Raw genomic sequence first — 17,117 nt, forward strand, 5'->3', positions numbered from 1 at the left:
GGCAATGCAGCGCTTCCCCGTTTCCCATTGGCAGCAGTGGCCCGCAGCGGGGGAAGTCGGGACCCCTGTGAGGGGGTGAACTGCAGAGGGGCAGGGGGGATGAGTGTGCTGTCACCCAGCCCTCTCCAGCTGCCCCCACAGGTGGCTGCATGTGGGGGAGGGGGCACTGTTTGGGGGCGCACAGCGCTGGAGGAAGAGCACATGGTGTCTATCAGCCCCCAGGATCGGGACCAGGCTGCTTCGTGCCAGGATGGGCCTGGCTTCACACCCTCTTGCCAGTGACCAAGATGGCCGCCTTCATGCGCCTGCAGGGATGGCAGTCAGGACCGTGCCAGGAACCAACATGGCCACCATGGCTTCGCAGTAGGGCGGTGGCAACACCCTCTGTTCCCTGCCTTCATGTGAGACACCACTGACGGGCTGCAGCCCCGGCGCCTAACCCCCAGCATGGCTGGCCGGAGTCCACCTACAGGGGACGCCTATGACGAGCCAGTGCCAGGAACAAAGATGGCTGCCAAGACGGCGCCTTTCGTCCCTAGCCACGGTGCCGGCCGCACTTTGCCAGAGCCAGACATGGCCGCCGTGGGAGGGCTTTAAAAGCAAGATGGCCGTCGTTTGCCAGTAAATGAAATGGCCGCCTTATTTAAAAAAAAAAAAAAAAGATAACCAAGATGGTGGCTTAAGATACCCTTAACCAAGATGGCTGCCTTGCGCACAACACCCGAAACCAAGATGGCGCCCGCTTGCCAACAGACGTTATGGCGGCGGCGCCTTCGCGGTGCGGGCAGAAACCGGAAGTGCGCACGTCTTATCCCCGTCCCCCCGGAGGCACTTCCGGCGGCTCGGGTTCGCGGCCCGGCGGCGCAGCATCGGGCAGGGCGGCGGGGCCGCACCATGTCGGACACGTGGAGCTCGATCCAGGCCCACAAGAAGCAGCTGGACTCGCTGCGGGAGCGGCTCCAGCGGCGGCGGAAGCAGGATCCGCTGGGTGGGTTGCGGGGGGTCAAAGGGCAGGGAGGGGTCGCGGGGTCAGAGGGCGCGAGTGATGCAGTGAGGTCAGGGGGCAGGAGCAGGGTCAAAGGGCGCGAAGGCAAGTGGGGTCAGTGGAGTTCAAAGGGCACACGGGGTGGGGGTCAAAGGGCACAAGGCCATTAGGAACCCGTAAGGGTTCAGAGGTCAAAGGGCACCGTGCAGTGGGGGGTGGGGTGTCTTTGAGGAGTTGGGGTCAAAGGGCACGGGGGCAGTGGGGACACAGGGTCAAAGGGCAAGCGGTGTGAGTGGGGGCCAGGGGCAGGACGCGGGGGAGGGGCAAAGGGCACCAGGTGGCGCGGGGGGTGGGAGCAGCGGCCCAGCAGGCTGCCTGGCGGGGGGGGGGGGTGGGAGCAGCGGCCCAGCAGGCTGCCTGGCGGGGGGGGGGGTGGGAGCAGCGGCCCAGCAGGCTGCCTGGCGGGGGGGGGGTGGGAGCAGCGGCCCAGCAGGCTGCCTGGTGCGGGGGGGGTGGGAGCAGCGGCCCAGCAGGCTGCCTGGTGCGGGGGGTGGGAGCAGCGGCCCAGCAGGCTGCCTGGTGGGGTGGGAGCAGCGGCCCAGCAGGCTGCCTGGTGGGGGGGGGGGGTGGGAGCAGCGGCCCAGCAGGCTGCCTGGCGGGGGGGGGTGGGAGCAGCGGCCCAGCAGGCTGCCTGGTGCGGGGGGTGGGAGCAGCGGCCCAGCAGGCTGCCTGGCGGGGGGGGGTGGGAGCAGCGGCCCAGCAGGCTGCCTGGTGCGGGGGGTGGGAGCAGCGGCCCAGCAGGCTGCCTGGTGGGGGGGGGGGGGGTGGGAGCAGCGGCCCAGCAGGCTGCCTGGTGCGGGGGGTGGGAGCAGCGGCCCAGCAGGCTGCCTGGTGGGGGGGGGGGGGGGGGTGGGAGCAGCGGCCCAGCAGGCTGCCTGGGGGGGGGGGTGGGAGCAGCGGCCCAGCAGGCTGCCTGGCGGGGGGGGGGGTGGGAGCAGCGGCCCAGCAGGCTGCCTGGTGCGGGGGGTGGGAGCAGCGGCCCAGCAGGCTGCCTGGTGGGGGGGGGGGTGGGAGCAGCGGCCCAGCAGGCTGCCTGGCGGGGGGGGGGGGGGGTGGGAGCAACGGCCCAGCAGGCTGCCTGGCCTCATCCTGTTTCTCTCCTCAGATCTCAGGAACCCAGAGCTGGTGTCACCCTTCCGCAGCGACAGTCCGGTGCCCGCAGCCCCCACGCCCAGCAATGCCGCCAGGGAGCTGGCCACGGACCCCGAGCTGGAGAAGAAGCTGCTGCAGCACCTCTCCGACCTGGGACTGGCTCTGCCCACTGATGCCCTCTCCATCTGCCTGGCCATCTCTACGGTGAGAGCCCAGCCCCATTCCCCTGCACCCCCACTGATGCTGCAGAGCCCTCTTCCCCATCTCCTGGGCTGTTCCCTCCTTCCCCAGCTCAGGAGATCCACTGACGTGCTAACCCCTCTCTCCCTCTCTGGGGGTAACTTGGGGGGTGACTCCACACTTGCCCTGCCCCACCACCCTGTGTGTCCTGCAGCCAGAGGCGCCCGTCACCCAGCGCAGCGTGGAGGGCCTTCTACAGAAGTTTGCGGCGCAGGAGTTGATCGAGGTGCGCCGGGGGCTGTTGCAGGACGATGAGGAGCAGCCCACGCTGGTCACTTACGCTGACCACTCCAAGCTCTCAGCCATGATGGGCGCCGTGGCAGAGCGCAAGGGCCCTGCAGAGCAGGGCAGCACTGGGGGCCAGAAGCGATGGGCAGAGCAGGAGACTGGGGGTGCTGTTTCTTCCCCCGCCGGCACTGCTCCCTCTGCCTCAGCCGCCTTGGAGCCGGCCAAGGAGCCGGCCAAGAAGTCTCGGAAGCAGGCATCCGACCTGGACCTGGAGATTGAGAGCCTGTTGAGCCAACAGTCCACCAAGGAGCAGCAGAGTAAGAAGGTACCAGCCGGACACCTGGGTCCCACCCTGGCCATTGGATGGGGATCCAATGCTGGGTCCTCTCCCTGCTCAGGTGGGAGGGCAGGGGGCACAGAGCCAGGGGACTTTCTTGCTCTGGCTCTACAGTGAGTGGGATCTAGAGCTGGGAGCCCAGTCTCCTGGGTTCTCTCCCAACACCTGGGAGCAGAGTGGGATGGGGGGGAAGGGAACCCCAGACTCCTGGGTTCTTCTCCTTGCTCTCCCACCCCCCAGGTGAGCCAGGAGATCCTGGAGCTGCTGAACACCACAACGGCCAAGGAGCAGTCGATCGTGGAGAAGTTCCGGTCGCGTGGCCGCGCCCAGGTGCAGGAGTTCTGTGACTATGGCACCAAGGAGGAGTGCGTGAAAGCCACGGACGCCGAGCGGCCCTGCCGCAAGCTGCACTTCAGGTTGGAGCCCAGAACACCTGGGTTCTCTGCAGCTCTGGGAAGGGGGGGGGGGGGCGTTGGTGGGTTAGAGCCGGAGCGCCCGGGTTCTCTGCAGCTCTGGGAAGGGGAGGGGGGGGGGCGTTGGTGGGTTAGAGCCGGAGCGCCTGGATTCTCTGCAGCTCTGGGAAGGGGGGGTTGGTGGGTTAGAGCCGGGGCGCCTGGATTCTCTGCAGCTCTGGGAAGGGGGGGGTTGGTGGGTTAGAGCCGGGGCGCCTGGATTCTCTGCAGCTCTGGGAAGGGGGGGGTTGGTGGGTTAGAGCCGGTTCTCTCCCATCTCTAGGAGGGAGTGGGGCTGGTGGGCTTGGGCCCTGGGCTCTGGGAGGGGAGAGGTCCAGCTGGGCGAAGGGCAGGGTCGATAACCCGGACACCTGGGTTCCACGTCCGTGTATCTTTCCCTTCCCCGCGTCTGCCCAGGCGCATTATTAACAAGCACACAGATGAGTCCCTGGGCGACTGCTCCTTCCTCAACACCTGCTTCCACATGGACACCTGCAAGTACGTGCACTATGAGATCGACGCCTGCGCTGACCTAGCGGCCCCCGGGGGCCACGAGCACAACCCTGGGCAGGAACTGGCGCTGCCCCAGGCAGTGGGCGGGGACCCCAGCATCGACCGCCTCTTCCCCCCACAGGTACCATGAGCGCAGCAAGTAGGGAGGGGTGGGACCGGCAGTAGGGCTGGGGTCATGGGAGGCTGATGGGGGAAGGCATGGGGGGCCTTGGGCACTGCCCCCCACCCACTGTGGGTCTGTTGTACCCGGAGAGCAGGATGTGGGGGGATGCTGGAGCCAGAGTGGAGCTGTCAGGTCGCTGGGGGCAGGTTTGAAGGGTGGGGGGCTGATAAACAGGGTTGTGGGATGAAGTGGCTCTGGGGGTCCCATTAGGGGCAGGGAGCCTGACACATGCCTGTGGCCCCATCAGCAGCCTGAGCCATTTTGGGAGATGGAGGCCCTGGGGGCGTCTGACACCCCAGCAGCAGCCTGGGGCTGGGCTAGAGGTTCCCGTTTTGTCTCTGACACGCACCCCCCTGCAGTGGATCTGCTGTGACATCCGCTACCTGGACGTCAGCATCCTGGGGAAGTTCGCAGTGGTCATGGCCGACCCACCCTGGGACATCCACATGGAGCTGCCCTACGGCACCCTGACCGACGACGAAATGCGGCGCCTCAACATCCCGGTGCTGCAGGACGAAGGCTTCCTCTTCCTCTGGGTCACTGGTCGGTACGCGGGGGAGGCCCTGGCTGAGCGGGGTCCGGTCCCAGGCGGGGCTGGGCACTGGCATTGGGGCAGATGCGGCTTTGGGGATCCCTGGTGGAGGGTGGCTCTGGAGCCCTTCAGCATCTCACCCCTCACTCTCCCCACAGGGCCATGGAGCTGGGCCGCGAGTGCCTCAATCTCTGGGGGTGAGTGAGTCATTGCCCCCTCTCCCCCCCCCCCCGTGATGCTGCCTCCCCCTCACTGACACACTCCCCCCCCCCCCCCCTGCTTTTTATCCCAGGTACGAGCGGGTGGACGAGATCATCTGGGTGAAAACCAACCAGCTGCAGCGAATCATCCGCACGGGGCGGACAGGGCACTGGCTGAACCATGGCAAGGAGCACTGCCTGGTATGGGGGGCACCGGGGGCTGGGCCAGATGCTCTGGGAGTGCTCTCTGGGCTCCACTCAGCCCCTTTCCCCTCTGCAGGTGGGGGTCAAGGGGAACCCCCAGGGCTTCAACCGGGGCCTGGACTGCGATGTCATCGTGGCTGAGGTAAGTCCAGCCCCGCTAGGAGCGACTGGCGCTCCTGCCCTGCTCCCCAGGGCCCCCTCCAACGTCCACCCCCTCCTGCCCTGCTCCCCGCGGCCCCCTCCAACGTCCGCTCCCTCCTGCCCTGCTCCCTGCGGCCCCCTCCAACGTCCGCTCCCTCCTGCCCTGCTCCCCGCGGCCCCCTCCAACGTCCGCTCCCTCCTGCCCTGCTCCCCGCGGCCCCCTCCAACGTCCGCTCCCTCCTGCCCTGCTCCCCGCGGCCCCCTCCAACATCCACTCCCTCCTCCCCACAGCCCCCTCCATCCACTTCCTCCTGCAGGTCCGCTCCACCAGCCACAAGCCGGACGAGATCTATGGTATGATCGAGCGCCTCTCCCCTGGCACCCGCAAGATTGAGCTCTTCGGCCGCCCCCACAACGTGCAGCCCAACTGGTGAGCAGCCCAACGTTCCAGCCCAGCCCATTTTGGCACCTGCTTGGGCCCCTGCCGACTGTCTAACCCTGTCCATGCCGGCAGCCTCCCAGGCATCAGGGCCCCACCCGTGCTGGTGGTGTCCACAGGCACCAGGGTCCCTGCCGGCTGGGTCTAGCTCAGTCCCTGTGCTGGTGTGTCCCCCGGCACCAGACGCCCTGCCGGCTGGGTCTAGCTCAGTCCCTGTGCTGGTGTGTCCCCCGGCACTAGAGGCCCTGCCGGCTGTCTCTCTAGCTCAGTCCCTGTGCTGGTGTGTCCCCCGGCACCAGGGTCCCTGCCGGCTGTCTCTCTAGCTCAGTCCCTGTGCTGGTGTGTCCCCCGGCACCAGAGGCCCTGCCGGCTGGGTCTAGCTCAGTCCCTGTGCTGGTGTGTCCCCCGGCACCAGAGGCCCTGCCAGCTGGGTCTAGCTCAGTCCCTGTGCTGGTGTGTCCCCCGGCACTAGAGGCCCTGCCGGCTGTCTCTCTAGCTCAGTCCCTGTGCTGGTGTGTCCCCCGGCACCAGGGTCCCTGCCGGCTGTCTCTCTAGCTCAGTCCCTGTGCTGGTGTGTCCCCCGGCACCAGAGGCCCTGCCGGCTGGGTCTAGCTCAGTCCCTGTGCTGGTGTGTCCCCCGGCACCAGAGGCCCTGCCAGCTGGGTCTAGCTCAGTCCCTGTGCTGGTGTGTCCCCCGGCACTAGAGGCCCTGCCGGCTGTCTCTCTAGCTCAGTCCCTGTGCTGGTGTGTCCCCCGGCACCAGGGTCCCTGCCGGCTGTCTCTCTAGCTCAGTCCCTGTGCTGGTGTGTCCCCCGGCACCAGAGGCCCTGCCGGCTGGGTCTAGCTCAGTCCCTGTGCTCGTGTGTCCCCCGGCACCAGAGGCCCTGCCAGCTGGGTCTAGCTCAGTCCCTGTGCTCGTGTCTCCCCCGGCACCAGAGGCCCTGCCAGCTGGGTCTAGCTCAGTCCCTGTGCTGGTGTGTCCCCCGGCACCAGAGGCCCTGCCGGCTGTCTCTCTAGCTCAGTCCCTGTGCTCGTGTGTCCCCCGGCACCAGAGGCCCTGCCGGCTGGGTCTAGCTCAGTCCCTGTGCTCGTGTGTCCCCCGGCACCAGAGGCCCTGCCGGCTGGGTCTAGCTCAGTCCCTGTGCTGGTGTGTCCCCCCGGCACCAGAGGCCCTGCCGGCTGGGTCTAGCTCAGTCCCTGTGCTCGTGTGTCCCCCGGCACCAGAGGCCCTGCCAGCTGGGTCTAGCTCAGTCCCTGTGCTCGTGTCTCCCCCGGCACCAGAGGCCCTGCCAGCTGGGTCTAGCTCAGTCCCTGTGCTGGTGTGTCCCCCGGCACCAGAGGCCCTGCCGGCTGGGTCTAGCTCAGTCCCTGTGCTCGTGTGTCCCCCGGCACCAGAGGCCCTGCCGGCTGGGTCTAGCTCAGTCCCTGTGCTGGTGTGTCCCCCGGCACCAGAGGCCCTGCCGGCTGGGTCTAGCTCAGTCCCTGTGCTGGTGTGTCCCCCGGCACCAGAGGCCCTGCCGGCTGGGTCTAGCTCAGTCCCTGTGCTGGTGTGTCCCCCGGCACCAGAGGCCCTGCCGGCTGGGTCTAGCTCAGTCCCTGTGCTGGTGTGTCCCCCGGCACCAGAGGCCCTGCCGGCTGGGTCTAGCTCAGTCCCTGTGCTGGTGTGTCCCCCGGCACCAGGGCCCTGCCGGCTGTCTCTCTAGCCCCACCCTTGCTGATGGTGTCCCCCGGCACCAGAGGCCCTGCCTGCTGTCTCTCGAGCCCCTCCCCTGTGGGCTGTCTCTCGAGCCCCTCCCCTGCGGGCTGTCTCTCGAGCCCCTCCCCTGCTGGCAGCCTCCCCGGGCACATTCTCACTCCACCTTCTCTTCTGGCCAGGATCACCCTGGGCAACCAGCTGGACGGCATCCACCTGCTGGACCCGGACGTGGTGGCGCAGTTCAAGCAGCGCTACCCTGACGGCATCATCTCCAAGCCCAAGAACATGTAGGGGAAGGGGGGTATTTTGTAATAAAACACGAGAACCGATGCTGGGACCAGGCAGCTCCTGGCGCTGGGAACAGGCAGCCCCCGGGGAGGGGGCTCAGGACTGCACTGGCGGCCAGGGGGCCTGTGCTCCCTCCCCAATAAGTGGCACAAGCAGCTCTGGCCCCGCCCCCTTTAATCAGCTCCAAAGAGAACCGTAGAAAACAAAGTCTGTGCCCGTCCCGGCCGCCCCTCGGTGCCCTGCAGCATCTGCGCCGGCCCAGCCCCACAGTCTGAGCTGCTGGTGCAGCCCCAGCCGGCTGTTCACTTCACAAACACCACGCTGCTGCTGTTGGAATTGCGGGAAGCCAGCCAGGCCAGGAACACGTCCCTGGGAAGGGAGACAGTGAGCGTCAGAGGTGGGGGGGGGCAGCGCCCATGGAACACAACGCAGGAAGAGGCTGGGGGCACAGTGCCCAGGTCCCTGCCCCAGGACAGGCAGGGGGGCAAGTTTGGGGGGCACAGAGTGGGGGGATCTAGCCCCCACGTTCCTGCCCCGGGACAGAAAGGGGGTGTTTGGGGGGCACAGAGTGGGGGATCTAGCCCCCACGTCCCTGCTCCGGGACAGAAAGGGGGTGTTTGGGGGACACAGAGTGGGGGATCTAGCCCCCACGTCCCTGCTCCGGGACAGAAAAGGGGTGTTTGGGGGGCACAGAGTGGGGGGATCTAGCCCCCAGGTCCCTGCCCTGGGGCAGAAAGGGGGTGTTTGGGGGGCACAGAGTGGGGGGATCTAGCCCACACATCCCTGCCCCAAGACAGAAAGGAGGTGTTTGGGGGACACAGGGGGGGATCTAGCCGCCACGTCCCTGCTCCGGGACAGAAAGGGGGTGTTTGGGGGACACGGGGGGGGGGGATCTAGCCCCCAGGTCCCTGCTCCGGGACAGAAGGGGGGTGTTTGGGGGGCACAGAGTGGGGGGATCTAGCCCCCAGGTCCCTGCCCTGGGGCAGAAAGGGGGTGTTTGGGGGGCACAGAGTGGGGGGATCTAGCCCACACGTCCCTGCCCCAAGACAGAAAGGAGGTGTTTGGGGGACACAGGGGGGATCTAGCCGCCACGTCCCTGCTCCGGGACAGAAAGGGGGTGTTTGGGGGACACGGGGGGGGGATCTAGCCCCCAGGTCCCTGCTCCGGGACAGAAGGGGGGTGTTTGGGGGGCACAGAGTGGGGGGATCTAGCCCACACATCCCTGCTCAGGGACAGAAAGGGGGTGTTTGGGGGGCACAGAGCGGAGGGATCTAGCCCCCAGGTCCCTGCTCCGGGACAGAAAGGGGGTGTTTGGGGGGTACAGAGTGGGGGGATCTAGCCCCCAGGTCCCTGCTCCGGGACAGAAAGGGGGTGTTTGGGGGGGTACAGAGTGGGGGGATCTAGCCCCCAGGTCCCTGCTCTGGGACAGAAAGGGGGTGTTTGGGGGAGACAGGTGTCATGAGCACAGCGCTCACATCCCTGGTTGGGGGGCACGGACACAGCTGCCCCCTCACCTGCAGTGCTTGACGACGCACTCGCTGCTGCAGTATTCGTTGTCCCAGTCGGTGCTGGGCACAGGCGGGTTGGCGCAGCCGGAGCGCACGCAGCGGGGTCGCGGCGACAGCGCCACGGGCGACTCCGACACCAGCTCCACGTCCATCTGCGTTGGGGACTCCACCTGCACACAAGGGGGGGAGGCGGTGGTCACCTGCCCCTCTGGTCACTGTAATCCCTCCCCTCAGCACCCAACCTGTCCCCCAGGTTACCCCTCCCCACCGGCCCCCATACCTCGGGCACCACATCAGCCGTGATCATCTCCACGGGCTCCGGGGAGCCCTGAGGCTCTGGGCTGGGCCGCTCAGGACTGGCCTCCTCAGGCTGCAGGGCCACGGGCTGGATCTGCAGGGCTGGTGGGGGCAGGATTTTGATCTGCAGGGGCGGGGGCTGCTGCTGCAGGTGGAGCCGCACCTTCTGCTGCAGCGGGGGCTGCTGCATGGCCTGCAGGGGCGGAGGGGGCTGCAGCACAGCCACCTGGGTCCCAGCGGCGGGCTGGGGCGGGGGCATCTGCTGCAGGGGCGGGGGCTGGAGCCGGGGCAACTGCATGGAGGCGGCGGCGGCGGCGGCTGCAGCCTGCAGCACAGAGCGGGTGACGATCTGCGTGGCGCCCGTGCCCAGCTGCAGCCCCCGGGAGGTGACGGGGATGACGGTGACCACACCGCCCTGCGAGGACACGGCCAGCGAGGATGGCAGGATCTGCTTGGGGATGATGATCTTGGTGAAGCTGGGGGTTGCCGTCGGTGGGGAGCAGAGGTTTCCGGGGGCGGGCGCTGGTGGGGGGGCAGCTGGCGGGGACTCCAGAACTGGCGAGGGGGGTGGCAGGGGCAGGAGTTGGTGACGGCTGAGCAGCAGCTGGGGGCGGTGCCGGGGTCAGGTCCAGCTCCGGCGTCTCGGCTGCCGTCTGCAGAGGAAGAGAGATTAGCCCAAGAGCCAAGAAAGTAGGGCAGGGCCCCAGGAGACCCGAACCGTGCAGGGCAGCCCACCAGAGAGGAGTGCTGGGGACAGGCTGCTGAGCCAGGGCCTTCGGAGAACCTGCTATGGTTTCACTGGACTGCCTGGGCCGTTTGCTCTAACCTGCCCCCTCCACATCCTCTCCTCTCCCCTCTCCAGCAAGCCCAGCCTGCTTGAGATCCATGGGGCACGGACCAGCCACATAGGGCTGAGTGCCGATGCCCGGTACAGGATGGAGAGTGACACAAACCCACTGAGCCAGTGAGTGTCCTGCCGGGGGCAGCGAGGGGACTCAGAGACATGGGAGCAGGCCAGCCCAGCTGTGGCGGGCGTGGGGGCCTGGCCCCCTTACCTGACACACCTGGATGGCCCGATAAGCCGCCAGCGCCTTCAGATACTCCTTCTTCGCCGCCTCTGTCTTCCGCTTGTACACCTGGCCAGGAGGAACAGAGTCAACAGCAATGCCCATCCCATCCCACCTGCCTGCTCCTAGCCCAGCCACCCTCGCCCCTCCCTCACCTGCCTGTACTCAGCCCCCCTCGCTCAACGTCCAATCCATTTCACACACACAGAATGGGAAGTGACTGTCTAGGAAGGAGTACGGCAGAAAGGGATCTAGGGGTCAGAGTGGACCACAAGCTAAATACGAGTCAACAGTGTGACACTGTTGCAAAGAAAGCCAACATGATTCTAGGCGGCATTGACAGGAGTGTTGTGAGCAAGACACGAGGAGTCATTCTTCCGCTCTACTCTGTGCTGGTCAGGCCTCAGCTGGAGTACTGTGTCCAGTTCTGGGCACCACATTTCAAGAAAGATGTGGAGAAATCGGAGAAAGTCCAGAGAGGAACAAGAATGATGAAAGGTCTGGAGAACATGAGCTGTGCAGGAAGACGGAAAGAACTGGGCTTGTCTAGTTTGGAAAGGAGAAGACTGAGAGGGGACATGAGAGTGGTTTTCAGGTATCTAAAAGGGTGTCAAAAGGAGGAGGGAGAAAATTATTCTTCCTGGCCTCTGAGGACAGGACAAGAATCAATGGACTTAAACTGCAGCAAGGGAGGTTTAGGTTGGACATTAGGAAAAACTTCCTGTCAGGCTGGTTAAACACTGGAATAAGTTGCCCAGGGAGGTTGTGGACTCCCCATCTCTGGAGATATTGAAGAGCAGGTTAGATAAACGTCTATCAGGGATGGTCTAGACAGTGCTGGGTCCTGCCATGAGGGCAGGGGACTGGACTCGATGACCTCTCGAGGTCCCTTCCAGTCCTAATGTTCTATGATAATCTGTGATCCCCGCCTGCCCCCACCTGTTTCTGCTCCTCGCCCAAGCTGTCCCACATGGAGGCCACGATCTTGGAGACCTCCCCAAAGGTGGCATTGGGGTTCTGGCCCTTAATGGCGGCCTGTGTGTCACGGAAGAATAGGGCGTAGGCCGAGACTGGCTTCTGCGGCTCGTTCGGGTCCTTCTTCTTCTTCTGCTTCTTGGCAGGTTTCTGCTTCCGTCCCGTGTCCAGCACTGCCGGCGCGGCCTTCTGGGCTGGCACCACCTGCTGCTGCTGCTGCTGCTGCTGCTGCTGCTGTTGCTGTTGCTGTTGCTGGAGAGAAAGGCAGGTGTCACCTTCTGCAGCACAAAGGTGGGGCCAGAGGGCAGGAGCTTTGAGCACTAGCAGGGCCCAGTGGGGCCTGTAGGAGCCAGCAGAGCTGTGGAGGGGCACAGAACAGGAAAAAGGGGCACTGGCAGAGCCAAGGGGCGCAACTGAGCCCATGGGGGCCAGGAAATGTGGATGGCAGCGGGGCCCATGTGTGGGATGGAAGCTGGCCAGGCTGAGGGGAGGAGGCGTGGGTGCCGGCCGGGCCAGCAGCATCTCACCCGTCTGAACTCCTCAGCCTCATCCTCCTGCAGGGAGCTGGTGGGGGAGGGTGTAGTGGAGAGCCGCTCCTCAGGCGAGGGGGCAGCAGGCGGCAGGATGGGGGCCGCCCCCAGGCTCAGGCCCAACTGGGAGCTGAGCTCGGACTGGTCGATGGTGGTCAGCTGGCCATGCCCCATCAGTGCCCCAGGGCTCATGGGCACGTCGATGGTGACGGGTGGGTTGGCGTTGTACTGGGTGCCCATGGAGTGATCCAGGTCCTGGGGGGGACAGACACAAAGCTGGGGAGCTGGCACAGGGAGGCACTGCCCTCTGCAGCACCAGCCCCCTGCAATCCTCCAGCCTGCTGTGTTCTGGTACCAGCCCTCCCAGCACGAACCCCCCAGCCACCCATGAAGAGCACAGTGCCTCTCCCGGGCAGCGCCTTGCAACACCATCTGTCCACCCCACCCCTTGCCCTGCCCAGGCCCTCACCATGGCCAGCCCCCCTGCCAGGAGCCCGCCGCCCTGCTCCATGAGGCCGTGGTTCATGCCCACGGGCATGTCGAGGCCCTGCACGCCATACTGAGTAGAGAAGCCGGTGTCGGGCGCACTGCCGGGGTCCCCCAGCTCATCAAAGTGCCCCACCACGTCAGAGACTGCCAGTGAAGGGTCGGCATCTAGGGGGATGGGTGGTATCTCAAACTCCTCGTCCCCCAGGCTAGGCGTGTGGAACGTCTGCAGAAAGGGGAGAGATGCAGAGTCAGTGCCCCCTGCTCCGGCCAACCCGGGCCCCCGTCTTCCTGGTACCCACTGCTGCCCTCCTCTGGCCAGGCCACCCCCTCACCTGAGTACCCGCTGCTGCTCCTCCCCAGGCCAGGCCACCCCCTCACCCGAGTACCCGCTGCTGCTCCTCCCCAGGCCAGGGTCAGAATCTGTAGCATGCCCCATCTTTTAAGCCTTCCCTCAGAGAGATCCCTTCAGTGAGCCAGACCCCAGGGGTCCCACTCTTCCTTCAGAACAGCAACATGGCTATAACATCTCTGAGGCAAAGACACCCCCACCACTTCGCCCCGAGCACCTCTCTGCAAGTCCCACAGCACCAGGGACCAGCACACCCAGCGGGCGACCACCGTGATGGCAGGCAGCCTCTTCCACCCTAGCCTGGCCAGAGACACGCTCCATGCTGGCCAAGCCACAGCCCCCTCAGGCAACAGAACATCTTGGGTTCCTCTAGCTGCCTCTGCTCCTTGCTCAGTTCCAGGTGAGCCCGTATCTCCCATGGGCCAGCTCCAGCCTCCATCCATGGGCTCTGCTCGGCCCCCTTCCCAAATCCATCTCCCGTTTTCCACTCCTGGCCTCAGCACCTCTCACCTCCGCCCCCGACAGGAAGGGGTGGGCCGCCCCCGTGATGGCTAGGTAGTTGTCGTTTCCTCCAGGGAACTACAGGAGACAGAAAAGGAGATGTAGGGGGAGGGAGCTTTCGGCGTGACTTTCACACCACCACGTGTAAGTAGGGATGTTAAGAGTCGGCTAAGTAGGTAACCATATAACTACTGATTACACAGTTACCCGCAGCAAAGCCGCCCCTCAAGGACTGGCTGAGTGTCACTGACACCATTAACCGACAAGGTGATGCTTATTGGTTAAACAGCGAGTCGGTGACATACGGACATCCCTTGAAGTGTGGACAAGGCCTGGCTCACGGGTTCTTTGCCCCTCAAAGGTGTCTTACATTTCAGTCAGGCTGGTGTGAGCAGTAAGTGGACACCGAAACCAGCATCCAGCGCCGGGAAGATTCCAAGTGCGAGTCAAACCAACCAAACCAGTTTGACACCATTGGCAGGCAGGGGTGGGATTCGCGTCCCCAGAGAAAGGCAGGAGGGCCCGTGGGTTGAGACGCAGCCCCTTCACTACCTGGGCATCAGGCCTCGTCCAGACCGGCGCTGGGCTCTGGAGCGGGCAGCGCTGCACCCGTATACGGCGCCGCCGCTTCGAGAGACACAGCGTCCGCTGGAGCAATCAGGCCGGTGCCAGAGCCCGACTGGCCGCCGCAGCCAACACACCTCTGGAGGGCAGAAGGGCTGGCTCCCAGGGGGGGGGCACTACGGGCAGGACACAGCTGAGCTGCTGACTTCACCCCAGCCCCCCACTACCCACCTAGCTCACCCGCCAAATCCCCCCACCCCCCACAAATCCAGCCCCACAGCCCCCACCTAGCCCAGCCGCCAAATCCCCCCACCCCCCACAAACCCAGCCCCACAGCCCCACCTAGCCCAGCCGCCAAATCCCCCACCCCCCACAAACCCAGCCCCACAGCCCCCACCTAGCCCAGCCGCCAAATCCCCCCACCCCCCACAAACCCAGCCCCACAGCCCCCACCTAGCCCAGCCGCCAAATCCCCCCACCCCCCACAAACCCAGCCCCACAGCCCCCACCTAGCCCAGCCGCCAAATCCCCCACCCCCCACAAACCCAGCCCCACAGCCCCCACCTAGCCCAGCCGCCAAATCCCCCCACCCCCCACAAACCCAGCCCCACAGCCCCCACCTAGCCCAGCCGCCAAATCCCCCCACCCCCCACAAACCCAGCCCCACAGCCCCCACCTAGCCCAGCCGCCAAATCCCCCCACCCCCCACACACCCAGCCCCACCTAGCCCAGCCGCCAAATCCCCCCACCCCCCACAAACCCAGCCCCACAGCCCCCACCTAGCCCAGCCGCCAAATCCCCCCACCCCCACAAACCCAGCCCCACAGCCCCCACCTAGCCCAGCCGCCAAATCCCCCACCCCCCACAAACCCAGCCCCACAGCCCCCACCTAGCCCAGCCGCCAAATCCCCCCACCCCCCACAAACCCAGCCCCACAGCCCCCACCTAGCCCAGCCGCCAAATCCCCCCACCCCCCACAAACCCAGCCCCACAGCCCCCACCTAGCCCAGCCGCCAAATCCCCCACCCCCCACAAACCCAGCCCCACAGCCCCCACCTAGCCCAGCCGCCAAATCCCCCCACCCCCCACAAACCCAGCCCCACAGCCCCCACCTAGCCCAGCCGCCAAATCCCCCCACCCCCCACAAACCCAGCCCCACAGCCCCCACCTAGCCCAGCCGCCAAATCCCCCCACCCCCCACAAACCCAGCCCCACAGCCCCCACCTAGCCCAGCCGCCAAATCCCCCCACCCCCACAAACCCAGCCCCACAGCCCCCACCTAGCCCAGCCGCCAAATCCCCCACCCCCCACAAACCCAGCCCCACAGCCCCCACCTAGCCCAGCCGCCAAATCCCCCCACCCCCACAAACCCAGCCCCACAGCCCCCACCTAGCCCAGCCGCCAAATCCCCCCACCCCCCACAAACCCAGCCCCACAGCCCCCACCTAGCCCAGCCGCCAAATCCCCCCACCCCCCACAAACCCAGCCCCACAGCCCCCACCTAGCCCAGCCGCCAAATCCCCCCACCCCCCACAAACCCAGCCCCACAGCCCCACCTAGCCCAGCCGCCAAATCCCCCCACCCCCCACAAACCCAGCCCCACAGCCCCCACCTAGCCCAGCCGCCAAATCCCCCCACCCCCCACAAACCCAGCCCCACAGCCCCCACCTAGCCCAGCCGCCAAATCCCCCCACCCCCCACACACCCAGCCCCACCTAGCCCAGCCGCCAAATCCCCCCACCCCCTCCCAGCCCCACAGCCCCACCTAGCCCAGCCGCCAAATCCCCCACCCCCCACAAACCCAGCCCCACAGCCCCCACCTAGCCCAGCCGCCAAATCCCCCCACCCCCACAAACCCAGCCCCACAGCCCCCACCTAGCCCAGCCGCCAAATCCCCCCACCCCCCACACACCCAGCCCCACCTAGCCCAGCCGCCAAATCCCCCCACCCCCCACAAACCCAGCCCCACAGCCCCCACCTAGCCCAGCCGCCAAATCCCCCCACCCCCCACAAACCCAGCCCCACAGCCCCCACCTAGCCCAGCCGCCAAATCCCCCACCCCCCACAAACCCAGCCCCACAGCCCCCACCTAGCCCAGCCGCCAAATCCCCCCACCCCCCACAAACCCAGCCCCACAGCCCCCACCTAGCCCAGCCGCCAAATCCCCCCACCCCCCACAAACCCAGCCCCACAGCCCCCACCTAGCCCAGCCGCCAAATCCCCCCACCCCCCACAAACCCAGCCCCACAGCCCCACCTAGCCCAGCCGCCAAATCCCCCCACCCCCCACACACCCAGCCCCACAGCCCCACCTAGCCCAGCCGCCAAATCCCCCCACCCCCCACAAACCCAGCCCCACAGCCCCCACCTAGCCCAGCCGCCAAATCCCCCCACCCCCCACAAACCCAGCCCCACAGCCCCCACCTAGCCCAGCCGCCAAATCCCCCCACCCCCCACAAACCCAGCCCCACAGCCCCCACCTAGCCCAGCCGCCAAATCCCCCCACCCCCCACACACCCAGCCCCACCTAGCCCAGCCGCCAAATCCCCCCACCCCCCACAAACCCAGCCCCACAGCCCCCACCTAGCCCAGCCGCCAAATCCCCCCACCCCCCACAAACCCAGCCCCACAGCCCCCACCTAGCCCAGCCGCCAAATCCCCCCACCCCCCACAAACCCAGCCCCACAGCCCCACCTAGCCCAGCCGCCAAATCCCCCCACCCCCCACACACCCAGCCCCACAGCCCCCACCTAGCCCAGCCGCCAAATCCCCCCACCCCCCACAAACCCAGCCCCACAGCCCCCACCTAGCCCAGCCGCCAAATCCCCCACCCCCCACAAACCCAGCCCCACAGCCCCCACCTAGCCCAGCCGCCAAATCCCCCACCCCCACAAACCCAGCCCCCTCCCAGCCCCGCCCCCTCTCACCTCCATGGTCCCAGTGGCCGCCTCCGCGACTGAGCGACCCGACCCGACCCTCCGAGTCCTTGCCCGGAACCGGAAATCGCCCCCCGTCTCCGGTGTGTGGCGTCACTTCCGGTGCCGGCCGCAAGTGGCGCGGCCCTGGAGACGGGCCCGCGACCCGGTTGCCAAGGAGGGGCTGGAGGGGTGCCGGAAAGAGAACAGTAGAGACGGGCCTGGTCACGAGACAGAGCGGCACCGGAAGTGGCGCCATAGAGTTGAGAAGGGGTAAAGGCTAGCGCGACCGGAAGTGGAACCATGGAGTTGACAAAGGGTGGAGGCTAGCGCGACCGGAAGTGGCGCCATAG

The 17,117-nt window shown here is 66.7% G+C and overlaps 3 protein-coding genes across 3 annotated transcripts in view; 2 read left to right on the forward strand and 1 right to left on the reverse strand.

Moving 5' to 3' along the window:
* The window catches only part of NOP9 (NOP9 nucleolar protein), a 340,212-nt gene that overhangs the window by 282,918 nt on the left and 40,177 nt on the right, over positions 1-17,117 (forward strand). The window lies entirely within an intron of this gene.
* Positions 809-7,612, forward strand: METTL3 (methyltransferase 3, N6-adenosine-methyltransferase complex catalytic subunit). The gene is made up of 11 exons (XM_075912309.1): positions 809-988; positions 2,151-2,341; positions 2,532-2,930; positions 3,183-3,358; positions 3,812-4,028; positions 4,430-4,617; positions 4,761-4,799; positions 4,895-5,003; positions 5,083-5,148; positions 5,465-5,577; positions 7,462-7,612. Exons 1-11 carry the CDS (start codon positions 895-897, stop codon positions 7,571-7,573), a joined length of 1,704 nt encoding a protein of 567 aa, XP_075768424.1. The 5' UTR covers positions 809-894; the 3' UTR covers positions 7,574-7,612.
* TOX4 (TOX high mobility group box family member 4) lies at positions 7,728-16,975 on the reverse strand. The gene is given in 10 exon segments (XM_075912310.1): positions 7,728-7,939; positions 9,085-9,248; positions 9,359-9,925; positions 9,927-10,028; positions 10,431-10,511; positions 11,382-11,669; positions 11,945-12,202; positions 12,417-12,659; positions 13,296-13,364; positions 16,777-16,975. Coding segments are annotated over 10 exon segments (1,845 nt in total). The 5' UTR covers positions 16,783-16,975; the 3' UTR covers positions 7,728-7,872.

The sequence above is a fragment of the Pelodiscus sinensis genome, chromosome 30, assembly GCF_049634645.1.
Source record: "Pelodiscus sinensis isolate JC-2024 chromosome 30, ASM4963464v1, whole genome shotgun sequence".
Classification (NCBI taxonomy): domain Eukaryota; kingdom Metazoa; phylum Chordata; order Testudines; family Trionychidae; genus Pelodiscus; species Pelodiscus sinensis.